Source organism: Frankliniella occidentalis, unplaced genomic scaffold (assembly GCF_000697945.3).
Source record: "Frankliniella occidentalis isolate FOCC.00 unplaced genomic scaffold, Focc_3.1 Scaffold11, whole genome shotgun sequence".
NCBI classification, from domain to species: domain Eukaryota; kingdom Metazoa; phylum Arthropoda; class Insecta; order Thysanoptera; family Thripidae; genus Frankliniella; species Frankliniella occidentalis.
Genome location: NW_026267141.1, coordinates 592,770 through 616,003, shown reverse-complemented (window position 1 = coordinate 616,003; position 23,234 = coordinate 592,770). Strand labels below are relative to the sequence as shown.

The following is a 23,234-nucleotide window of genomic DNA, read 5'->3' as shown; positions in this document are numbered from 1 at the left end:
CAGCCGAGGCCTCCACCAGCAACAACATCAGGACCAGCATCGCGGTGTCTGCGAGGCCCGCGCGCTGCTCTCCCGGTCCGCGGCCGCGATGTGCTTTCAGGGTGGAGGGTGGCTCCCGAACTCAGCTGCCCAGCCGGACCCAAACTCACCACAAACATCGAGAAGGGATAGCGGGATAGATATGCCCATGCCCATCCCCTCCAAACTCGTCTAGACTCTACTCTCGCGCTCCTCTCACCTCTCAGGTCTGGACCCCAGCCGCACTCTCAAAACGAGCTGCAACCCTTGATAGCGATCCGCTATTCTTTGAACTCAGACTTGCGCAGGCCCTCCAGGTAGGCATTACAACTTGCAACTTTTTCGTCACTCTCAGATTATTGACAGGCTCAGTTGGTCGACGGCCGGTCGTAGTATGTTTTGCCTACCCATCAGGAGTTCGTTGAGGTGCTTAAGAGAGGGAAGGGAGGGTGGGAACTCTACTCTGCCTCTTAAAATGTACTTTGACTTGGGAAATTTGTCAGCAAAAAAATATCAGGTTCATTGTGAGAAAATGAATTTTATTTTGAAAGAAGCAAGTTTTTACATGGCTTCAAAATCTTTGTAATACATTTCAAAATGGAATTATAGGCTTTGAGACATGGTGATAACAGAAAAAAGGCATACTGAAATATGTTTACCAACAAAACTGCGCAAAAATTTTAAGCGTAGATTGAACAAATGGAAATGCATAGAAAATTGTTCAGGCAAGACTCAAAAATGCTTCCTTTCATTGATAAACACTACTTAGTTCAGGCTAAAGTAACTTTGGCTCACAGAGTCAACTATATACATATATTTAATAAAAGACCATGATACCGGTAAAAAATAAGCAAGTTCAAAAAAGCTCTAAACTTTGAAATTTTTAAAAAGAACATTTAATACTTGAACATCAGTACAGTATACGTTCTATATAAAAGAACACGCTCTCAATAAAGACTAGACATATCTATATGATGATTATCACAACTAACAAAGCCCTATCATACCAATAATTTTTGTAAGAATCATGTACCTTAGTAAGCATTTAAATACAGGATCATCACAAAAGCTTCCCCTTAAAAAATGTACAACAGAGTGTTTTGATATTGAGCAATTTATAATAAGAGTTACACCAGTAATCTCATAGTAGTTAAACAGGAATATTATTTGCCTTTTATCTAATGATTAGGTAGTTTATGTAAAAATTTACAGGTTACAAAATACAAATGAAATAAATCACAGAAAACTTTTGCGCATCAATATTTCTTAGGTACGATCAAAATTGATTTACAGTATTAATTTTTAATTGTTATAACCTTAATCATGAGTTGGAATACAGCTACCTCCTTCATTCAATAAGACGAACCATATCATATTTGATGATTGAACAGTGTATGTAATAGCAATATCAGAAAACAAAAATTTTCTTGCCATACATAAAAAATACCTTAAACACATACAAATCCAAGGAAAATTCAGCAATGGAATAGGTAAAATACATTGACTAAATGTAAAGTCACAGTCTTCAAAAGATACAGTTCTTTAAAAAGGTATGGATTTTTGTGACAAAGACAGTTACCAGGTAGCAGCGGTTGAAATGTTAATCACGCACAGGTACCTACATAAAATATTGCCCAAAGAAATCCCAGATGTCTTTAAATTGGGTACAGTAAAATTTTACCAACAGATTAATCAACAATAATAATAATAATATTGGTATATAACAATTGCAACACAAGATATTGCAATTGAGACTGCCTTCTTCATCTGAACACCAGCTTTCAAAGCACAAATAACACCATAGCATAAACTAGCCATCATAACAGAAAATTAAAAGTAAAACCAAACAACAATCAAGACAGAAAATGGAATGACAAATATTCTTTAGAATTTGTGTTATTTCTTACATAATAGTGTCATTGTGAATTCAGTTCAAACCCAGGAAAAAAGAAAGGGAAATAGAATGATAACAGAGTGGTGAATAGAAAAGGAAAGAACTGTAATAATTAAGCACAAGATTCGGTTTTGTAGAAGTACCATGGTTTTGACCAATGATTGAATGTTGGTATAAAATACAAGAAAGGTCTTTATAATAAACCATACTCATATAACATAAATGCAAAAGCAGAATATAGAAGCGAGAAAGCTTTAAGTGCCAAATGATGATTAGGTAAGAAATAGTTTGAAGCAAATGAGCAGCCTCAGAAATAATACAAAGGTAACTATTATCACAGTTGGATAAAACTTTGAGGTGAAAAGAATACCCACAAAAACATTTTGGAACATTTCAAACTTGATATGCAGAGTGCAAAATAGAACAACCATCACCAAATTCATAATAAAAAGAATAAAACTCTTCTTTAAAAATAAAAACAACAATAGATAACACAACTTTGTGCATTAGCACATACAATAGAAGATGCAAAGCTGTTTCAAAACAGCACATGATAAGGATGAAGGAAAAATAATCAAAAGGACAAGCATCTATGATCTCACAAAGCATCAACAGAAGGAAAACAATTTTAAAATAGAGGTTTGCTACTCTTTAGTCCTTGAAGAATTCCTATTCATACAGCACGAAGCTCTTTGTAGAGGTTTGACTGATTGAAGATCAACAACTTCGCTTTCATAGTGACGGTCCATTTTTTCTTCAAACTTCATCCATCGATCAACAGCCATTTGAAAGGCCAATTCTACATTGATGGCATCTTTGGCACTTGTTTCAATAAATGGAGGGTTTCCATTTTCTTTGCACCAGTTTCTTGCTTCTTCTTGGGTGACCTGCCTTCCTTCCTCGGCTACATCAGCCTATGTCAAATGGAAACAACTTTAATTTTCCTCTAACGGAAAAGAAATAGTAAAAGTTGATAGACTTTCACAATACCTTGTTTCCCACAAGAATAAAAGGAAAGTTTGATCCTTCTTTCACATCAGCATAGGTCAAGAACTCCTTGCACCACATTGATACATCTTTAAAACTTTTTTGGTCATTCACGGCATATGTTATGAGACATACGTCTGATCCGCGATAAAATGGAGTGCGTAAGCTTTTGAAGCGTTCCTGACCAGCTGTATCCCAAATCTGGAAAATTATGAGAAAATGTGTTTAATGTAATATTATCTGCTATGAGGTGAGTTTTTACCTTTCTTTGACAATGCATCTATTCTACTTACCTGCAATGTATAGGTTTCACCATTAATTTCCAGGTCCTTGTTAAGAAACTCTACTCCAATAGTATGAAACGAATTCTGATCAAAGTGGTTGGAAACAAAGCGGTTCATCAAACATGACTTGCCCACTCCTCCATTGCCAAGTATCACCACCTTAAGAAGAACATTCTTGGATGTGTTCAAGCGTTTCCCAGCTAAAGGTGTTCCACCCGCACCAAATCGGTTCCCACTTCCACGTCCAAGGACAACATTGTTACCAGACATTGTAACAAGTTATCTTGTTAAAAGTCAGCCATACAGCAGATTTCATCTGAAATAGATAAAACCAATCTATTGACAAACAAAGTGCAGCCATTATGCCCTTGAGTATGGACTATGACTCACACATTCACAGAAGTTAAAATCAAAACATTGCAATTTCTAAGCAAGTTGACATAAAATGTTTCAATAAGCACTCAAATCTTGACGAAAGTTTGTTTCGTGTAATAACTGTAATTAATTAAAAGTTAACCAAACTAAGCTAGAGACTCACCCAAATCTAATGAATGAAACCACAATATGTGTTTCGAGCCATGTTGTTTCGTAAAATACGTGGCAGTACTCGTCAAATAGATGGAATAAACAATTTCCACTTTGTTTCACACGTATGTGTCAACTGCTTCTACAAACATAAATAAATAACTTATTCACGCGAACTAACACCATCTCTTCTAACCTCCTCGTCGTATCTGTCACCTGTCACCACCCCCGTCGTCTGCTGTAACAATCCCAGTATGGCGGATTTTGCGGTCCTTTAATTTTGATGTGCTCTCAACAATTTTAGTAGAAAACCATGTATCCCAAACTAGGGCTGGGCATACCACTGGGACATATCGTAATGCCGCAGAACAACAGGACTGCAAGAAAGTCCTTCCTTTGTGGTACTTCTGTTCAACTTAATGACTTGACAGGTTGTCGTTTGACAATCTGCTATCAAATTTCAATTTGCTCTAAGGATTTGTTTTAAAAAGAGGCAACCGTATAAGAAAAGATTTTTTTTATTCATACATATATACATATATCAGATATAGACATCATATAAAGGACACACATATATATGTATACCAAACACAAAAACATTGAACAGTTCGATCAGCTTACTATCTCTTGTAACAAACATATTCAATATTGAAGTGTTTAACAGTGATCTTACTGAAGTGACAAGTACTTATATAATAAGTACACTGCCTCATTATCTCAATTTTACACCAACATTGTTTCAGTTCAAATAAATATACATAGCGCTACTTCAGATAACACTAATGGGATAGAGAAGTTAAAGTATCAATTATTACAGAAATTGCTTGTACTAACAGAGGTGCCAAAATCTTTACAGTATCTTTGGCATCTCTGAAAATAAATAATGCAGCAGGGGTTCGGAATGAAATAAAATGACACGGGACACATCACAGGGTATCAGTCACACTAGCCGGGAGGCACCATAGTAATTTCAGTCCTTAGGTGCTTTGTCTTCTAGAAAAAAAAAATCTTGTGGTCAAGGGCTCCATACAACTGGAGTACTTAAACACAAGAAGCAACACACAAGGACCCAAGAGCAAACCACAGAATACTGTGACAATAATTAAAAAACACTAGGTATGGAGATGATTTCTAATGTGATGAATGGATTGCTCTGGTGCTAGTGTGTTGTAATTGAAGATAAATTTGGACTTTAGGACAGCAATTTCAAAGATTTAAAATTCAGTTCATCGTTGTGCTCTACTGGAAGCATTGCAAAGGTCTTCCCCATAGAGCAACAGCCCCTTGTGCTCTGTCAAACTATTTTACAAAATAAATCACAGCTGGTCCAGCACAAAATCAAAACTTGTCAATGTCTTGGCTGTTCACTTTGTTACTGTCTTCAATTCCACAAACTTGAGCCAATTTGTGACCCAAGGCAATTAATTAAAATTCTCCTAAATTGAGGTTGGCAGTCTTAAAGCTCGTCCTTCAGTTCATCATCATCAGCATTGCTTGGTGGAGGTGCACCACCTGCTCCACCAGCACCCTGGTACAACTTGGTAATAATGGGCTGTACAACTTCTTCCAATTCCTTCTTCTGCTTCCTGTAAGCTTCAGTGTCAGTGTCCTGGTTTTCATCAAGCCACTTGATTTTCTCCTCAATTGCCTCTTCCATCTTGGTTTTGTCAGAATCGCTCAGCTGCAAGGAAAATTAATAAAAATTTGAACAATGGAAAATATTGCATTCTGAAATTTTAAAAAGAGAGAAGGTATTACATGAAAATTTAACAGTAGCAATATTTACCTTAGCTCCCAATTTGTCCTTGTCACCAAGTTGGTTCTTGAGAGAGTAGGCATAAGACTCAAGTTCATTCCTGGCTTCTACACGCTCCTTCAGTTTCTTGTCGTCATCAGAGAACCTCTCAGCATCCTTGATCATGCGGTCAATGTCCTCAGGAGTGAGCCTGTTCTGATCATTGGTGATGACGATCTTTTCACGGTTGCCAGTTCCCTTGTCCTCAGCAGACACCTAGTAAAATTGAGACACATGGTCAAAGCTTGCAAGGAGATGCCCATGTACAATATAGAAAACTAGAGTAGAAATGAAATATTTACCTGCAGAATACCGTTGGCATCAATTTCGAAAGTGACCTCAATTTGGGGAACACCACGTGGAGCAGGAGGAATGCCAGTAAGATCAAATTTGCCAAGCTGGTGGTTGTCCTTGGTCATGGGACGTTCACCTTCATACACTTGAATGGTAACAGTGTGCTGGTTGTCAGCAGCTGTTGAGAAGATCTGTGACTTCTTGGTAGGGATGACAGTGTTGCGGGGGATGAGCTTTGTCATTACACCTCCAACAGTTTCAATACCCAGGGTAAGAGGGTTCACATCCAAAAGGACAATAGCATCAGTGTCTTGTTCACCAGAGAGAACACCAGCCTGGACAGCTGCACCATAAGCAACCTACAAAATGAAAAAAAAAAAAAATGGTTAAAGAGTTGATAGACAAGAAAATGCCTTCCAAGGCAAATCCAAATTAACAAATAAATGTGTTCAAGGATAAAAACTTACAGCTTCATCAGGGTTGATACCACGGGAAGGCTCCTTGTTGTTGAAGAATTCTTTCACGAGTTGTTGAACTTTAGGGATACGAGTGGAACCACCAACCAACACAATTTCATCAACATCCTTCTTGTTCATGTCAGCATCTTCCAGAACCTTCTGAACTGGCTTCATTGTGGAGCGGAAAAGATCCTGTGGGAGAGAAGAAAAGTGTTAAGTATTTTGTTGCACCTGACATTAATTTCACAAGAACAGGTTTTCATGTAAACTGACCATGTTGAGCTCTTCAAACTTGGCACGAGTAAGAGTTTCAGAGAAGTCATCACCCTCGAAGAAGCTTTCAATTTCAATGCGGACTTGGTGGCTGGAGGAGAGGGCACGCTTGGCCTTTTCAACCTCACGACGGAGCTTCTGGACAGCACGGTTATCCTTGCGGATGTCTTTGCCCTTCTTCTTTTTGTACAGCTTGATGAAGTGGTCCATAACTCTTTGATCAAAGTCTTCACCACCCAAATGGGTGTCACCGTTGGTAGAAACAACCTGATGGAAAAGTGTACAAATTAAAATACTGAAATATTTCAAATGCTTAGAACTGAAAACTGCAAAAACTCAAAAGGACAAAGCTTAGAAATGAAAGGCTAAATTTTATAAATACAGTGCAACTTTAAAGTCAGCTTACCTCAAAGACACCATTATCAATGGTCAGCAGGGAGACATCAAAAGTACCACCGCCAAGATCGAAAACAAGGACATTCTTTTCGCCTTCACGCTTGTCCAACCCGTAGGCAATAGCAGCAGCAGTAGGCTCATTGATAATACGCATAACATTCAGGCCAGAGATGGTACCAGCATCCTTGGTTGCTTGACGCTGGGCATCATTGAAGTAGGCAGGGACGGTGACAACAGCATGAGTGACCTGAAGTGAGGTAAACCAAGGATTAACAACAGCACTTATCAAAAATCACTTAATAAGAAAGGACAGAAATCTACCTTCTTTCCAAGGTAAGCTTCAGCAGTTTCCTTCATTTTACCAAGAACCATGGCAGAGATCTCTTCAGGTGCAAAGGTCTTGTCTCCCTGTCCAGTCTTCACAACAACATGGGGCTTGCTATTCTTCTCAATCACTTTGAATGGGAAGAACTTAATGTCAGCCTGGACAGTGGCGTCCGTCCATTCACGTCCAATCAGACGCTTTGCATCAAAGACGGTGTTCTCAGGATTGGAGGTAAGCTGGTTCTTGGCAGCATCACCAATCAGACGCTCACCCTCAGCGGTAAAGGCCACATAAGAGGGAGTAATACGGTTACCCTGGTCATTAGCAATAATTTCAACGCGGCCATTTTTGTAGACACCAACACTGAAATCAAAATCAATGAATGAAATGGAGATGTTTAAGAATCTAATTGAAGAATTATAATTTCAAGAGAGTGGAGCTAGCAACTAGCTAGCAACTGTCGATAGCCAATGTAGCATGAATTGACTTTAAAATATACTTGCACTCACCAGGAGTAAGTTGTTCCCAAATCAATACCAATAACAGTGCCAACCTCCTTGGCCTTGTCTTTCTCGTCTTTGGAAGCCAACGAGTTGGCAACCAGTAAGCACAGCACACTGGCTAGGATTAACTTCATGGTGGAACACCTGAAACAGAAAAGAGAGAGCAGAGAGTAAGACACAAGCTGAAGTATACAGAATTTCATTGGTCGGGACGAAAGAAGTTAACAGTGACTCAGAAAATTTTGCCACATCACACCCTTCAGATCCAAGCTTGGTTCATAATGGGATCTATTATGCATGAAAATCAAATTAAAAAATTGAACGAATGTAGAGAACTGAGGTCTACAGTCAAGAAATGGAAGTAATAATTGAAAATAAGCTACAAACTTCATAAATAAAAACGTCAATTCCTAAGTACTGACGTGTCGGCTTTGAGGGAGGCACTACACACAACTGATGGCCGCAGGTTAGAATACCTTCGTCATTTATAATTAATTGTTTTAATAAAAAGTGCTACTTCGCAAAACCCAAAATCAGTTACAAATGATATATGCTACTTTTCATTTACGATTTTCTTCCACAAACTTAACACACTAGCACCCGTCGAGCACAAGCAGAAACACACGTCAAACAACCAGCAGCAGAATAACCGGCGACGGTCAGGCACTTCATTGGCTTCAATACACAAGATATTATATAAGGTAAAACTGAAATACACACGCACCAGAAATCAATGAGTTGTCTTGACACGTCCACTGGACAGAGTAACGAACGAAAGCGCTCAATCCACAGTAGTGATCTGTCTAACGGTCTGCACGGCGACGAAGTAAGTCCACTTCTGCTCTGCTATCCCGAATATCAATGCCAGAAAGTTCCCCACCGCGCATGTGGCCCGCCGCCATTGGTCGAGCCCGGTGACGTTTCACTACGAGCGCGCCTGTGATTGGCCCGCTGCTCCGCAGCTGGCTCGCGCTCATTGGCCCACGTTGGTCCGCGGAGGCTTGGGCCCGTTTACGCCCCGTGAACCGTGGGCCGTGCAAGCGGAGTAACGGCAGGTAACGCCGCCGGTAACGGATAAACGGGTACGAGGGGCCTAAGCGGACGGGGGACGGGACGGGCAGCTCAACAGGGGACGAAAAGGGACAGGGGCGGGGCGGGTCCTTCAGGAATCTGCCGGAAACCTGTGGCATGCCTTATGTGTCTTACAATCAGATGCTTTGCAACTTGACAGTAAGGTCGGTTGGGTCTGGGTCGGGTACTCTCCTTAACCTGTTCAATACACATGGGGAATGGGACACGTAATGAAACGAAATATGACGACGTGGTCGAATTAGGGAAACCGTAGATAATCAATGTTAGCCAACACTTCTACATTATGCAAGTGCATGGAAGCAAGTAAACGGTCGGATGACGAGGCTAGAACAACTTTTTTCTCCATTCCATAAAAAGGGCTATCGGTCGCGTTTCACCCCATTTTCTTTCTGCCCGCTCAGCCGGGCGTGTCCCGACCTGATATCACGACACTGTTGTGGATGAAATAAAATCTCATACGGCCATATTTCACTTCTTTCCATTGTAACTGGTTGCACAAATATTTCCTAAAATTTATCTCATTTCTCATTTGCTTCTTAAGCGAGGTTTTGGGAGAAAATCCTTAAAGAAGAACATTGCACAAACCAATATTTTATGAACAATTAATTCTTTAATCTAAATTTCAGGTCATTGGAAATGAGTCATACAGATGATGCAACACCTACTGGACATGCAGCCCGCACCCTATCTGAAGAAGATAGACAAAAACTTAAGAAGCAGGACAGCCGGTTGGTTTCCTCATTTCAAGCCCTCCAACTAGAGAAGAATGCCAAAAAGCACTGGGATCTCTTTTATAAACGGAATGAAACTAGATTTTTTAAAGACCGTCACTGGACCACGAGAGAGTTTTTTGAACTTGTAGGTTCCGCTGATGAAACTCGAACTCTTTTGGAAGTCGGATGTGGCGTTGGGAACCTCATTTATCCCTTAATTGAAGAGGGAATGAACTTTTTTGTATACGCTTGTGATCTGTCGCCAAGAGCAGTAGATTTTGTCAAATCAAACGAAAAATATGATGAGACCAAAATGAAAGCTTTCCAGTGTGATATTACATCAGAAGATATTTTTACTGTCATACCCGACAACTCTGTGGACATTGTTACATTAATATTTGTTTTGTCTGCAATCCACCCAGACAACTTTGTTGTTACCTTAAGTAATATTTTTAAGATCTTGAAGTCAGGAGGATTATTACTGCTTCGTGATTATGGTTTATTTGACATGGCTCAGCTTCGGTTCAAACCAGGGAATAAAATCTCAGATAACTTTTACATGAGACAAGATGGAACAAGGTACTATATTTGATGTACAGTTATTTTCTTAGTGTTATCACTAACCATCAGTTTTTGTTTAACTAAAATTTAAATTATTTTCTACTATTTCAGGTCATACTTTTTTTCTGAAGAATGTCTAAAGGACTTATTGGTCCAATGTGGGTTTGAAGTCATAGAAAACTCTTATGTTCAAAGGAAGACAATTAATTTAAAAGAAGATATCGATGCTGATAGAGTTTTTATTCAAGGAAAATACCGCAAACCTCCTGTAGAGCAGGCATAAATTTAAATACAATAAATTATTTTCTCAAGCCCATCCAAAATTTATACATTACTTTATCTCCCCCTGTACTGACAACACACACACACACATGCTCGTTCCAAGTTCTGTTGAATTTGGAATATTTACCATAAAATGAAAACCAAACAGCTAGCTCAAGGAGCAGCCTCATTGGAGCCACTATTTGAAGTACGCGCTCCTGGCAACCGGGGAAGCGGAAGTTGTTTCGATTCTTACGTCATGTTTTTGTTCTTACGCAGACTCCATTGACTCCATTTTCAGCAAGCGCACTTTCTCGGAAGATTTGCGGATGGCTTGTTTACACCTCTAGTCTAGTCTAGTTCTGCAACGTGTGTGTGTTCTATTGAGTAGTTTCCCCTTGCCCTTCGAAACTTCAATTTCGCCACAATGGCGGACGATATAAAACTTGACATAGTAAGTGTTCGTTTGAATAATTCTCCTCCGTATGATGGAAAGAGAGAGATGGGACTGCCGAGTTATGATGCTGACGCTTTGTTCACCGTTTACCACTATGTCATTTACTTTGCAATCTTACCTAAATATATTGTATTGCTTTTCTTTGTCCTGTCCAAAACTTTGCATATCGGGCTAGAGCATGTGTGTTGTCCTCCTATGTTGTCATGGAAGAGAGGTCACACATAACCTCATTGATTCTATTATTTAACTCTAGAAACCTCTGCATTCCAAACGCTTGCAACCTGAAATATTTTGTTTAAAAAAATTTCTTAAAATAACGTTACCTCCATGTTGTAGTCTGGGAATCAAAGCAAAATCCAATTTACTCATTTGGCTTGCTTCCAACCAATCTGTACTGAATTCTTTGTTTTCATTGACAGGACTGGGGTACAGACAAATTGAACAGAGCCCAGCAAACCATTATAGATAGCCCCTATGATCTCGAAGCCTGGAGTCTACTTATTAGAGAATCGCAGTCAAGATGGATCAACGATGTTCGACCTTTATTTGAAAGACTTGTCTCAGTATTTCCCAGCTCTGGACGGTACTGGAAAACATACATTGAACAAGAAGTAAGTATCTTACTTGTACATTTACTCTTTTCTACCTTTACGAACTGGCTTAGTACTTTATCAGATTTACACCTTAAATGTTCTGTGCCATAACCACCTTGTTGTCAATTAACTTGGTTTTAAAAAGGCTTGAACTTGTTAATAGGTACAATACTGATTTTTTCTCTTTTGCTTTTGTTTGTTTTCAGATGAAAGCCAGGAATTTTGAGAAAGTGGAAAAGGTATGTTTTTCCTCACCATTTTCGTATCAGGTATCATGGTTCAGTCCTCAGTTTAGATTATTAAGCCCCGTAATACGTTAGATTTTTGTTTGTGCTGAGAAGTTTATTGAACTTTATCTATTCGCATTTGCTTTAAACCACAGACTGTGATATTAGTTAGAAACGTTAAGTTATAATCCAGATTGAGGAGGAAAACCATCACACCTAGTTTTACATTTCTTTAAATTCAGTCTTGGGTTGTGTGATGCTGCTCTAATTTTGGTTGAAATAAATACTGCTGCCGTGCACTCAGTATGTCTTCTTCTCAACCAGTTACACTTGGGTCACTTGTGAGTTTTTCAATCTTTACCCACTTGTCTTTGACTTCCAGACTGGTATGATATTTTAAGTTTCAACATCAGTTTAGGTCAGCCTACCAAAAACGATGTTTCAACTCATTTTTTAACACAGTATTTGGGAAGGAGGTCATTCATAGTCACCATAGGAACTAGGCCCTGCATTTCCGTTTCTTATACTTGATTCAATCAAAGATTGCCTTTGGAACTTGCTATTTCAAGTTTCTTATCCAACAGTTATAAAACTTCAAGATTTGTTTGATCAGTTTTAGTGCTAAAGAATTTCTACCTTTTCCGGGTGAAACAATCTGCTGGGACCCTTTACACTTTACCATCAAATGTGATTTTGAACTTCAATATCAGCCTTTGGAACACATTGTTTTGCACAAAATAGTTTGATGATCCATGTGCAGTGTGTATGTGTATAGATCTATGTTTCTCTCTGTGCATCTCTTGATCATTTTATACATATCATATTAAATGGATGGTTTTTCTAAGGCATGGTGGATGGTTTGTAGTGTGAACAAAATTGATTTTATTTTTTTAATATTGGCAGATTGTGTGGCTCTCATTTCTTGCCTGCACCCTGTTCCCCTGAAAAACAACACCTTTTTACACATGTTGACATTTTGGTTTTTATGGTCCCTGTTTTCTGTTTCTCCTAACAAAATTGTGATGAAAACTCAGCGACTGATGTTTTATTTTCTCACGCACAAGTTAAACACTTGCCCTATTCAAATTGCAGCATAAACCCCACATGAAGTTATTCCTCACAACTTCATCTTGGGGAATGGTAAATGAAATCCAATACATACATTTCATTGAAGACATGATGACTCATTCCATGCCCCAGTTTTTAGTTCCAATATTATTTCCTCTGTGGTGTAATGCTTTGTCATATTTTGTTGATGAAATTCAATACAAAGACTTAATAAACATTTAATTAGTTGACATGATGGTGCAAACATGCCACAATTTATTTTTAATACTTTGAACTCGAACGTTCTTGTGTTTGTGAATTTTACTCATGTGGTGGTAGATTCCTCCTGTATCATGAATAAAAAATGATAAGAAATTAACTTTGATTTTTTATCCCAGAACCATTTTGCATAATTTTCTGAACCGTAATTTTTCTGTCTTGGAAAGAGGGCTCGGAAAGTGGATTGTCTGTACTATGTAAAAGTAATAAATGATAGATTTCTTTAATCTTTTCTTTTTATTTAATAGTACTTGTGTTTTAATCCCTGTGTTCTCAGCAATTTAAATATCTCATAACAATTATTTTTATTAGAATAGTTTCTGATGGACCACCCCTTCTAGATAACTCCAGATCTCTTATTCTTTTTACATATAAGAATTGAGCGTCATATTCTATCTGAATCCTAAATTCCAACCATTGGAAGTTTAAGACGAAGGATGTAAATTCTGTCAACAGCATTGTGTCTTAATTTGTAATAGTATTTATACTGTAGACTGGGAGGTAATGAGATTGTCAAAATTTGCTTGTTGGGTTGATCATTCTCATTCGCTGATTTCAAACCTACTTGACCACAAATATTGTATAAATTTGGTTACTTTCAAATTTCTTTGTAGGAGATGAATATTAGCCAACTTATATCAAGACAAAGGCATTGATGTTTTAAACTCCTTCTCTAGGAATTTTATAGGTCTTAAAAACTGATTTATGGTCTGTACTTAAAAGAGTTAAAATCTCAAGAAGCATGTTTTTTGATCTTTTACAGTTGTTTCAAAGATGTCTCATGAAAGTCCTCAATATTGATCTGTGGAAGCTGTACCTTACTTATGTTAAGGAAACCAAAGCTTCCCTCTCTTCATACAAGTAAGCAAAGATCCAAAGGAGTTCCTCATTTACCCATCAAATGTCTCACTAATTATTAATAAATGCTAATCTTCAAATAGGGAGAAAATGGCTCAAGCCTATGATTTTGCTCTCGAAAAAATTGGAATGGATATCCAGTCATATGCTATATGGAGTGACTATGTGAACTTTTTGAAGGGTGTAGATGCAGTGGGCTCATATGCGGAAAACCAAAAAATTAGTGCAGTTCGTAAAGTAAGTCCTCTGCCAAGTAGCTTCTCCGTTCAGGAGCATCTGTTACATCGACTAAACACAATTTTGATTGATTTATCTAAAGAAATCAATACTTAGTTGTTAGTAAATATTTATGAATATTTCTCATTAGGTATACCAGAGAGGTGTTGTTAATCCAATGGTAAACATAGAGCAGCTGTGGAAAGACTACATGGCATTTGAACAAGCTATAAATCCAATAATTGCAGAAAAAATGGGTATGGAACGGTCCAAAGACTACATGAATGCAAGACGTGTGGCAAAAGAACTGGAAGCAGTTACTCGTGGTTTGAATAGAAATATTCCAAGTGTGCCCCCTATGGGAACATTAGAAGAGTTGCGACAGGTCAGTATTTTGATCAAGTATTTTAACTCTTAATGCTCCATTGTTTTGACTAATCAACGTTTTTTCCCCTTTTGTTCTGTTTGTTTTAGGTTGACTTGTGGAAAAAGTATATTGCGTGGGAGAAAAGCAATCCATTGCGATCAGAAGATACTTCTCTGGTAACTAGGCGAGTTATGTTTGCCTTTGAACAGTGTTTGCTGTGCTTAGGACATCATGCAGATGTTTGGTATGAAGCAGCTCAGTTTCTTGATCAGAGCTCCAAAATTCTAACAGAAAAAGGAGTAAGTAACTGTCACATATCTCCTCATCTGCTAGTCATATCACACATATTAATTAAAATCTAACTGCAGGATGTAACAGCAGCCAAGCTTTTCTCTGATGAGGCGGGAACAGTTTTTGAAAGAGCAACCAGTACACTTCTCAAGAGCAATATGCTTTTATACTTTGCATATGCTGACTTTGAAGAGGGAAGAATGAAATATGAAAAAGTGCATCAAATATATGAAAAGTTTTTAGAAATGGAAGATATTGACCCAACCTTGGTATGTTATCTAGTTGCATTGATATGAACAGCAGAAATGATGACCAACAAACTCAAAAAGTATCCGACAGCCAAATAACAATTATGCTTTTTTCCATTTCTCCAACATGTAGGCATACATTCAATACATGAAATTTGCCAGAAGAGCGGAGGGAATTAAATCAGCCAGGACAGTATTCAAGAGGGCTCGGGAAGATGCAAGATCACGCTTTCAAGTGTATGTAGCGGCTGCACTTATGGAATATTACAGCAGCAAAGACAAAAATATAGCCTTTAGAATTTTTGAGCTGGGTTTGAAGAAGTTCCCTGACAACCCAGATTATGTCTTGTGTTACATTGACTATCTCTCACATCTTAATGAGGACAACAACACAAGGGTCTTATTTGAAAGAGTCTTATCATCTGGAAGCTTAGAACCAGAGAAATCTGTGGAAATATGGAACAGATTTCTAGAATTTGAGTCAAATATTGGCGATTTAGCTAGTATTGTGAAGGTGGAAAGAAGAAGATCTGCTGTGTTGGAGAGTGTATGTATTCTCTTACAATTTTCCCTGACAAAAAAAGGCCACCCTGCATGTTTCAATATATCTTGGTCAAATAGGTCGTCAGCAATATTGTGATTACTAAACCCATGCTGCCACCTCTCTTCCCACACACTCGATATTCCCAACACCGTCTTTTTGATATGTCCCGCCCTCACCAACATCCTTCCCGCATGCTAAGACCCCAGTCCTCTAAGTCCCACACCTCCTACAGAGAGGTAGTGTATGTTTTGCCCTTGATACTTCCCAAGTGCTTTTTGTTTCCTGTGTTTTATAAACTTCAAATTGTCTGGCTGCTTTTAATAGCTTTACTTTTGTTTCTGTAGATCAAAGAATTTGAGGGAAAAGAAACAGCTCAACTGGTTGACCGATACAAATTCCTTGACTTGTTTCCATGTACAGCTTCAGAACTGAAGTAAGTGTCGGAAATTTCTATTCTCATCAGTAATTTTTTGATTTTTTGTTATGGGCTAATACTACAGTATTTTTATTAATGTTTACAGATCAATAGGATACAATATTGTGACTTCATCAAAGATTTACCATTCAGCATCTGCTGATGCAGATGATGAACCTACTATACCAAAACCAGATCTATCACAAATGGTTCCATTCAAGCCAAAAGCCAAAACAATTCCTGGTGATCATCCAGTTACCGGTTAGTATTTGAAGCTGGACTTGATCTTGAGACTTATGTCCTGCAATAAATACTTACCTTTTACCGTTTATTTTAGGAGGTGTCTTTCCATACCCACCAGCAGTTGCACAATTGTGCTCTGCCTTATGTCCACCTGAGTGTTTCCATGGTCCGTTTGTGGGGGTTGATACTTTAATGGAACAAATATTAAGATTAGATATCCAATGTAAGCTATCAACTAAAATTTTTGTTACCCTAATTCAATTTTTTCTTCTTATTTTTTAACAAGATGCATTCCTTCTGTTTAGGTCCATCTCCTTCAGGAGACAATGGTTATGATGTCAAACTTTTTGACGTTGCCAAAAGCATCCAGTACATTAATGGTGATGGAAACGGAGGCGACGGTTATGTTATTAAAAGGAAAAAGCGCCTTGGTGATGATAGTGATGATGATGACTCTGGAATTGCTCCCCCAGCAAATGATATTTACAGGCAACGTCAACAAAAAAGAGTGAAATGATACCAACTGAGTTTCCAAATAGTACCAGACTGTCAGATAAAGGAAAAGTTTTATTTTCCTGGGTTCCTTGTGCGTGCCTTACTTTTTCACAAATTTTGCTTTTGATCAGTTCTTGTTTAGGAGCTGCTAGTTTGTCATTTGCACGTGAAATTTTGCACTCAAGATGGTTGTTAAAATTAAGTGATTATCTTTACATCCTAGCAAGTACCTTGTTTTTATATTTCTAAATTTTTGACCTTTGCTAGGACTTGTATGAGTTTTTTGTTTTTGTTCTGGATAATATCTTAGCAAGAATTACCTGTCAAATCACTTTGGTTCTTGAAAGAATTTTTAAATTTCAAAATGGTGTCAGTACAACTACTATGCACCAATAACTCATTATACCATAATATAGTTATATTTTATTTAGTATGCTGCTGCTTCAAACATTCCAAGATTTTTCAATACTGCCTTGAAGGAGAGTTTTTCCTTCCATTAATCTCCCTTTTCTGTATTTTGTTGACTGTGAAAAATCAATTTTTGTAGGAGTTATTGGTCAGAAAGTTACAATCAATCTAGAAATTATGCTGCCTCTGTAATTTAACATATACATATATATTTGAAAAAGTGCATGTTTCACTGGATGGATTTGCCTGGTTTTCTTGTGATTTTTACAAGTTTTCAAATGACAGTCTCACATCACCACATAGAACTTAAGTTTTATGATCTGTACATAACAATGTAATTAGAAATAGAAAGAAATTATTTGTGTAAATAAAATGACTGTTTTACATGACACATTTATTCTTTTTAAAACAGTTGAAATTTCCGGTTGTGTATGGTCGGAATATATTTTCTCTTATGAATTAGTCGATACTTAAGTGACATCAAGAATGAAGTATCAGAGCGAGAAGATTTCTCCAATGATCAAAGTCGGATCGGGTTTCTCGGTGTTTGAAGACGGAGACACTGCTAGAGTTCAGTTCAGCTTTCTCAATGATTAGCGGACGCCCAGGATCTATGAGTTCGACTCGCCCTCTCTCCTCTTTGGGTCCTCGATGTACCCTAGCTCAACTCATTCGTCTCGTGGAACGTTGGCCGGTCCTTGCCGCCGTAGGCTTCATCGTCATACACGGTGTCAGACGGGACCGGGGCCTTGGTCGGGATCTCGCCAGGGACCTTGGCAGGGACCTTGGCAGGGACCTTGGCAGGGGCCTTAGCAGGCACTTTGGCAGGGATCTTCGCTGGGTCCTTGATGGGGACCTTGGTCGGGTCCTTGCCAGGTACCTTAGCCGGAACCTTGACTTTTGGTGGCGTCGGTGCCTCGGTGTCCTCGGAGGCCGGCGTAGTGCTCGGCTCCTTGCGCCCTGGTGCAGAGGCCGGTTCGGGAGGCAGCGCGATCCACGGCCTCTCTGTCGAGTCCTCGCGCCCAGGACTTGGCACCTCAGCGCCCGGCTCGGGTTCAGCACCGGGCTCACCAACGGGCTGCTCCCCTCCGCTGATACGAACAAGGATCTTCTTTATGCCGTGAGCGAACCAGTGCGCGAGGCTCTCCACCCAGGTACGCCCGGACTCAGGGTCTCCCTCAGCCTCACCACCTAGAACAGAAATCAGCATTGATATCACCCCTCCAAAAAATATGTTTGGACATTCAGAACAAAGCATCTTCTAAGTGGGTCCGCCGTGGGGTTTCTATTATTGACAAGAGAACATGCGAGTGGTCAGCTAATGGGCCCCTGAAAACATCGTAGATACGCTGCACCTCATGCAGGTGTGTGAGTGGGTTTGCCTACATCTTTTCTAAGCGGCTCACTTATCGAGTTGCCAACGTGCCTACGCGTCTGCGTGCGGTACAGTATAACTAGGAATTGTCCAAGAGGTCAGTAGATCCGCTTTGCGGTGAGGACGTACCCCGCCAATATTGTCTGTTTACCCACAACGCCCTCGCGGTACCCTTATTATGGCCTTGGCCTTGGCGACGGCCTTGGCCTTATCAAGCCGACAGTCTGGCTCTCAAGTCTCACCCTCGCTGCCCTCCAAGTCACGGCGCCCGAACATGATATTCCTGATGCGAATGACCCAGCGCCTGAGCCCGGTGGCAGGCGGCTGGCCGTCCGCCTGGCCGTCCTCACAGCCCGGCCCGTCGGCGCCGTCCTCCTGTGGCGGGCCGCGCTCGCGGGTGTCGCCGCCCTCGGGCAGCTCCTCGGCGTCGTCGTCCGGCTCGGCGGCGCGCTTGGCGCGCTTGCCCTGCTTGCTCTTGGGCTCTTGCGCCAGCGCCCGCTGCGCCGCCTTCCACTCCGGGTCGGAGTAGATGCTGGGCGGGTCGAGGTTGCGCAGGTCCGCGGCCGTCAGCGAGGAGGTGATGATGGCGCCCGGCATGGCCTCCCGCAGCGACTGCTGGATGGAGTGCAGCAGGCGCTCCGCCTCCTCGTCCTCGCGCTGAGAGTTGGCGGCCTGGGGGGCAGAGGAGTACACGGACACGGGTTGAGGGTTTGAGGTAGGGCTCTCAAAGCCCCGGACCAGCTGCATGGTGCCGGCTCAGTGAGAAATGCAGTGTCGAATCGACGTCGAATCAATGTTGACATCGTTTCCTCGTCGATTTGCGGCCCAAAGCAACCTCGATTCAAGGCCAGTTCGGGCTCTGCGCCGACGAAATTTAATTTTGACGTGGATTCGATGTTGCATTTCTCACTGGTCGGGTAGAGGGTACTCGAGACCGAACAGAGCGTCCGGTACCATGTCGGACACCTGCTCGGTAGGCAGCCGCACGTGGAGGGAAGGAACGGCGTTGCCTCCTCTCCAGGGGGGCCCCGGCGGGCCGGCGGCGGGTAGATGTGAGAGCCCTAGTCCATAGTCTGAAGGCTCCCTCTTTTCGAGTCTGAACTTGAATAGAGCGCCGTTTGGTACCACCCCAGACGCCTGCTGGATAGGGCACTGTCCAGAAAGGACGTCCGTTTTCCTCAAATTCATTCGGCAAATTACGGGAGCTCGGCGCCTGCGAGACTCGGGGTAGGCCAGCCCGCAGTACATGCGTGCCCTGAAGACAAGATGTTGCCTACCCACCAGGCGTTATGAGAGCTCCGTTTCTCAGGGAAAAGTGTATTTCCCAATTCTTCCTTCCAATTTCGGCTTGCGGTTGAAAAAGATTTTCAAGTATTGAGATATATTTTGAGGAGGGGTAGTGAGTTAAACTGGCAAACAATGTCATGCCGGATGTCGGTCGTGTCCTGCTTTTCGTGACCAAGTTACGTGATTCCAAGCGGTCGGTTGCCACGGCTCCCCGACACGATACGGCAGATTTCGTCCTTTCAGAGCGAGATCAAACGAATACGTCACATTATTCCAGATAAATATCTAAATATCATCTAATATTTTTTCTATTTGGTGTGACCCTGCAACTGGAAAAATGCTTGGGTAATGTGTCTCGTCCGACGGAATTTTTCGTTGCCCAATTAGAGCGTTGCCTGTTTTCATCGCTCCATTTCAGTGATGAGTTTTGGAACATCCCTCCAAATGAGTGATGGTTTTCGATCGTCGCTTCTTTTGAGCGACGGTCGCGATTCAAAGAGAGCAATGTTCCAAAATCTTCACTCACATCTATCGTCAAATAAGGCAAGCGTCACTCTCCCAGGACAAACGAACAAACGAAATTGGAATCGCGACTCCCGCATTTCCAGGAGTTGTTCGAGAGGGGGGGGGGTGGCAACGGATGGGAGGTGAGATTTTAAGGGACTAGAAGGGGACTCACAATGCCCAGACGCCCACGATGAACACTTTGAACAGATTCACGCCAAATGTTCCATATTCTTGAACGAAGCACATTTGCATAAGTTCGCAGCATAGTCAGATGCACATTCCAGTACATAACATTTGCCCTAATGCGAATTCGTCTTTTAGAAATAGCTGGTTTGGGGGTCGAGCAATGTCGTGTGTGTGTGCGGGGAGAGGTGGGGGGGGGGGGCATGCTCGTACGAAGTTATCTGTTGACATACATTTTATTATTTCATATTTTAAGTGGAACTCCTACTATAATTACTCCTGCCATGACAAATTTTCGTTTCAAATTGCTGTACTATTTTGTTTGAGAGTAGTGTGCATAAACGCGTATGAAATCTATTCGGATTCATAATCCTACTCAGCAGGAATGGCGCAGCGTGACCCCTGAGAGGTCACCCGCAATCCCCGCGCTCGGCCCGCGACGCGCTTTTCGAATGACGTTCGCGATCAGATCGGGCGGCTCGGCCGGCTCACCTACTGTGGCGTGCAGGCGCTCTGCGGCGCTCTGGCCCAGGCCTTGCTCGCCCTTGACCTCCGGCACCCTCTTTATATCAGTTCAAAAAGTGTGTACATTTACGTAGGGAGCCCGGGCTCTTGACGGCCAGCCGGGGGTCAACCAACTTCCCAACGGCCTGTGAGGTATAGGCAACTCCCGACGTTGTTCGACCTCTCCCCCACCCCCACTCGTTTAATCTAAATCTCCTTAAATCGAAATAAGTTTTTTCACCTGGGTGTGCGCTTCTTCACAATGTCGCCACCTCACGCGCTCGCTATTTTTTCTTCCTATTTGTCCCGAATGTCTCTGGTCAAATTGAGTCAAATCGACTGCACGATGGGGATACACAGGGTGGGTGGGGTGCTCAGCGCCAGCGCCGCCCCATCAGAGCCCCCCGCCTTCAAGAACGGGGCCGGTTTCCGATGAAAGGCTTCGTTTGAGTCTGCAGTGCGTGGTAGGGCTCTCACTTTTACCCGCATACCCGGGTAACCCGAGTATCCGTGCGCCCGGGTGGGAACCGGGTAAACGGGTCTTACCGGGTAACACGGGTTTACCCGGGTACCCGGGTAGAACCGGCGGGCAATTTGACATACCGGGTCTACTCAGGTACCCGGGTTACCCGGGTTACCGCTGTTACCCGCTGTTACCCCGCAGGACCCGTTTACCCGGTTCCTACCGGGGTTACCCGGGTACCCGCCGGTCCGGGTTTCGAGAGCCCTGCGTGGAATCATGATAGTAGGACCTAACGGTTCTCCATCTTAGGTCCTACTATCATGGTGGAATGTCTCTCAGCGGCGTCCTCCGCAGCCATACCTGCGCGGCGAGGGCGGCGCCCAGGACCACGGCGAGCGCGAGCGCGAACCTCTTGACCATGGTGTCGCTGTGGGGTCCTGCCGTGTACTGGCTGCAGGGCCCTGCTGTGTGCTGTAGCGTGAGCGTTGGTCCGGTCGCCTGTCCCTGTCCCTCGCACGGGAGGACCAGCAGGGCGCCGAGGAGAGGACAGGGCCAGCCGAGCACAGGCCTGGAAGGTCGGCGGTGCGGTGCGGGCCCGGACGCGTGGGTGTTATCGAGCTCATCTGCCGTACCGCCGGACCAGGCCGGGACCGCCACGTCACCTAATGGGTGTGCTGCACCGGGCTGGGCCGCCTCGAGCCACGAGATGAAATGGTTCATATTTGCCAACATATTGGAAAATAATGGAAATTTGTGTTTTTATTAAGGCGAATAATAACTTTTGTTGGAATGTACAGCTAGTGAGCTAGTGGTAAGGGTGATGAGGGGTTCGTGCGAATGTTTGGGCGCGGTCTTGTGCTTAGGCTGACACCTGGAACACGGCCTTGCTGATGTTCCTGTTTCTGAGCTCCTGCATGGCCTCCTCGTACTGGTTCAGCTGGTACACGCGGACGCCGAGCTTGTCGAAGTTCAAATACCTTCAGGGGAGGAAAGGACAGTCTTTTAGTTCGACTCGTTCGTCGGCATGGACCACGGCCGTCCGAGTCATGCAGCAGCGCATTCTTACTTGTCTCCCATAGCCTCGAGGAAGCCGATGGACTTGTTGAAGCTGAAGGGGTTGACCATGACTCCCAGGATGGTCAGCTCCTTCTTGTAGATTTCATAGGGCGAGATGCTGGGAAATAAATAGACAGGGCGTGTGAGAGTGGCCGTGCAGGGAGTTAGTGCAGCGCACTGTCTCTGCGGCGTGCTCCCGGAGCCCCTGAGAGGTAGGCCGGCCCGCGCTGCACGCAGGTGCAACGGGACGGCCCGACCTCCAGGCGCTCCGCTGGCTCCACCGGCTCAGCTCCACTGCTGCAGGTGTGACGACGGCGCGACTCACCTAGCAATTCTAATTTTCCGGGAACCTGTTTTTTTGGAAAACTCTCTCCGGTTTTTTTTTCAGGAAAAGTTTCTAATTTTTCCAGAAAAATGTCAGACTTTAAACCCCCTAGACTTACCTCATGCGGGCATGGGGGGCGGCCACGCCGAACACTAGCAGCTTGCCGCCGGCCCTGAGGAGGTTGACGGCGCACTCCATGGCGGGGGCGGCGCCGCTGCAGTCGATGCAGACGTCCACGCCCCAGGAGAAGTCGCGCGACCGGGCGGCCAGCAGCTCCTCCGGGTGGCACACCTGGACGCCGAGGTCTGCGACGAGAGCGAGAGAGGATCCCGTCAGAAAGTGGAGACGCACAAGAGGGGGGTGGGGGGGGGGTGAAGAGAGGGCTTTGTTGTAGGCTAGAGTGTACACCAAGGGACACTTAACTCAAAAAATCAATGTACACCAACCCCAAAAAATCAGGAAAAATT

General features: G+C 42.5%; 6 protein-coding genes across 11 annotated transcripts in view; 2 read left to right on the top strand and 4 right to left on the bottom strand.

Moving 5' to 3' along the window:
* Positions 1–536: 536 nt before the first annotated feature.
* LOC113215716 (ras-related protein Rab-9A-like) lies at positions 537–3,959 on the bottom strand. The gene is made up of 4 exons (XM_026435383.2): positions 3,722–3,959; positions 3,193–3,499; positions 2,903–3,100; positions 537–2,826 (listed from the first exon to the last, which is right to left on the bottom strand). The coding sequence occupies exons 2-4, from the start codon at positions 3,451–3,453 to the stop codon at positions 2,557–2,559; spliced, it is 729 nt and encodes a 242-aa protein (XP_026291168.1). The 5' UTR covers positions 3,454–3,499; positions 3,722–3,959; the 3' UTR covers positions 537–2,556.
* Positions 3,960–4,210: 251 nt separating this feature from the next.
* LOC113215650 (endoplasmic reticulum chaperone BiP) lies at positions 4,211–8,643 on the bottom strand. The gene is made up of 9 exons (XM_026435312.2): positions 8,477–8,643; positions 7,759–7,896; positions 7,246–7,612; positions 6,935–7,171; positions 6,529–6,795; positions 6,265–6,447; positions 5,806–6,156; positions 5,495–5,719; positions 4,211–5,389 (listed from the first exon to the last, which is right to left on the bottom strand). The coding sequence occupies exons 2-9, from the start codon at positions 7,884–7,886 to the stop codon at positions 5,165–5,167; spliced, it is 1,983 nt and encodes a 660-aa protein (XP_026291097.1). The 5' UTR covers positions 7,887–7,896; positions 8,477–8,643; the 3' UTR covers positions 4,211–5,164.
* Positions 8,644–8,680: 37 nt separating this feature from the next.
* LOC113215689 (tRNA N(3)-methylcytidine methyltransferase METTL6) lies at positions 8,681–10,441 on the top strand. 6 transcript variants are annotated; one of them, XM_026435364.2, is made up of 3 exons: positions 8,681–8,807; positions 9,471–10,136; positions 10,230–10,441. In XM_026435364.2, exons 2-3 carry the CDS (start codon positions 9,481–9,483, stop codon positions 10,399–10,401), a joined length of 828 nt encoding a protein of 275 aa, XP_026291149.1. In that variant the 5' UTR covers positions 8,681–8,807; positions 9,471–9,480; the 3' UTR covers positions 10,402–10,441. The 6 variants fall into 6 exon arrangements, with proteins under 6 accessions (XP_026291149.1, XP_026291141.1, XP_026291136.1 ...); XM_026435356.2 differs by having other exon boundaries at positions 8,700–8,834; XM_026435351.2 differs by lacking the exon at positions 8,681–8,807 and adding an exon at positions 8,844–8,987.
* Positions 10,442–10,646: 205 nt separating this feature from the next.
* On the top strand, positions 10,647–17,456 carry LOC113215640 (protein suppressor of forked). The gene is made up of 13 exons (XM_026435299.2): positions 10,647–10,833; positions 11,256–11,447; positions 11,636–11,668; positions 13,746–13,843; positions 13,924–14,077; positions 14,208–14,441; positions 14,531–14,722; positions 14,792–14,983; positions 15,096–15,509; positions 15,851–15,939; positions 16,028–16,182; positions 16,259–16,387; positions 16,470–17,456. The coding sequence occupies exons 1-13, from the start codon at positions 10,807–10,809 to the stop codon at positions 16,679–16,681; spliced, it is 2,121 nt and encodes a 706-aa protein (XP_026291084.1). The 5' UTR covers positions 10,647–10,806; the 3' UTR covers positions 16,682–17,456.
* On the bottom strand, positions 17,447–21,991 carry LOC113215660 (neurofilament heavy polypeptide-like). Its single transcript, XM_026435324.2, has 3 exons — positions 21,747–21,991; positions 18,685–19,114; positions 17,447–18,258 (listed from the first exon to the last, which is right to left on the bottom strand). Exons 1-3 carry the CDS (start codon positions 21,804–21,806, stop codon positions 17,726–17,728), a joined length of 1,023 nt encoding a protein of 340 aa, XP_026291109.2. The 5' UTR covers positions 21,807–21,991; the 3' UTR covers positions 17,447–17,725.
* A 136-nt stretch (positions 21,992–22,127) lies between these two features.
* Positions 22,128–23,234, bottom strand: part of LOC113215677 (D-altritol 5-dehydrogenase) — a 3,899-nt gene continuing 2,792 nt past the window's right edge. Inside the window, exons 2-4 of the mRNA XM_052277692.1 lie at positions 22,886–23,184; positions 22,453–22,560; positions 22,128–22,363 (exon numbers count right to left, since the gene is read on the bottom strand). Coding sequence (XP_052133652.1) covers positions 22,246–22,363; positions 22,453–22,560; positions 22,886–23,184 — 525 coding nt within the window. The 3' untranslated portion in view covers positions 22,128–22,245. The remainder of the gene's footprint in view (positions 22,364–22,452; positions 22,561–22,885; positions 23,185–23,234) is intronic.

Excerpts from the sequence above, each read along its gene's own strand:
- LOC113215689 (XM_052277659.1), top strand. The coding sequence starts at position 9,105 with ATGTTAGCCAACACTTCTACATTATGCAAGTGCATGGAAGCAAGTAAA. Across the intron at positions 9,155-9,470 it reads TGCATGGAAGCAAGTAAACG|GTCATTGGAAATGAGTCATA; the intron begins GTCGGATGACGA and ends TCTAAATTTCAG. Across the intron at positions 10,137-10,229 it reads ATGAGACAAGATGGAACAAG|GTCATACTTTTTTTCTGAAG; the intron begins GTACTATATTTG and ends CTACTATTTCAG.
- LOC113215716 (XM_026435383.2), bottom strand. The coding sequence starts at position 3,453 with ATGTCTGGTAACAATGTTGTCCTTGGACGTGGAAGTGGGAACCGATTT. Across the intron at positions 3,101-3,192 it reads GTGAAACCTATACATTGCAG|ATTTGGGATACAGCTGGTCA; the intron begins GTAAGTAGAATA and ends ATAATTTTCCAG. Across the intron at positions 2,827-2,902 it reads TTATTCTTGTGGGAAACAAG|GCTGATGTAGCCGAGGAAGG; the intron begins GTATTGTGAAAG and ends CATTTGACATAG.
- LOC113215660 (XM_026435324.2), bottom strand. The coding sequence starts at position 21,806 with ATGGTCAAGAGGTTCGCGCTCGCGCTCGCCGTGGTCCTGGGCGCCGCC. Across the intron at positions 19,115-21,746 it reads GCGCCGCCCTCGCCGCGCAG|GCCGCCAACTCTCAGCGCGA; the intron begins GTATGGCTGCGG and ends TCTGCCCCCCAG. Across the intron at positions 18,259-18,684 it reads TGACTTGGAGGGCAGCGAGG|GTGGTGAGGCTGAGGGAGAC; the intron begins GTGAGACTTGAG and ends TTTCTGTTCTAG.
- LOC113215640 (XM_026435299.2), top strand. The coding sequence starts at position 10,807 with ATGGCGGACGATATAAAACTTGACATA. Across the intron at positions 10,834-11,255 it reads ACGATATAAAACTTGACATA|GACTGGGGTACAGACAAATT; the intron begins GTAAGTGTTCGT and ends TTTCATTGACAG. Across the intron at positions 16,388-16,469 it reads ATTAAGATTAGATATCCAAT|GTCCATCTCCTTCAGGAGAC; the intron begins GTAAGCTATCAA and ends CCTTCTGTTTAG.
- LOC113215650 (XM_026435312.2), bottom strand. The coding sequence starts at position 7,886 with ATGAAGTTAATCCTAGCCAGTGTGCTGTGCTTACTGGTTGCCAACTCG. Across the intron at positions 7,172-7,245 it reads AAGCTTACCTTGGAAAGAAG|GTCACTCATGCTGTTGTCAC; the intron begins GTAGATTTCTGT and ends ACCTCACTTCAG. Across the intron at positions 6,796-6,934 it reads TTGATAATGGTGTCTTTGAG|GTTGTTTCTACCAACGGTGA; the intron begins GTAAGCTGACTT and ends CTTTTCCATCAG.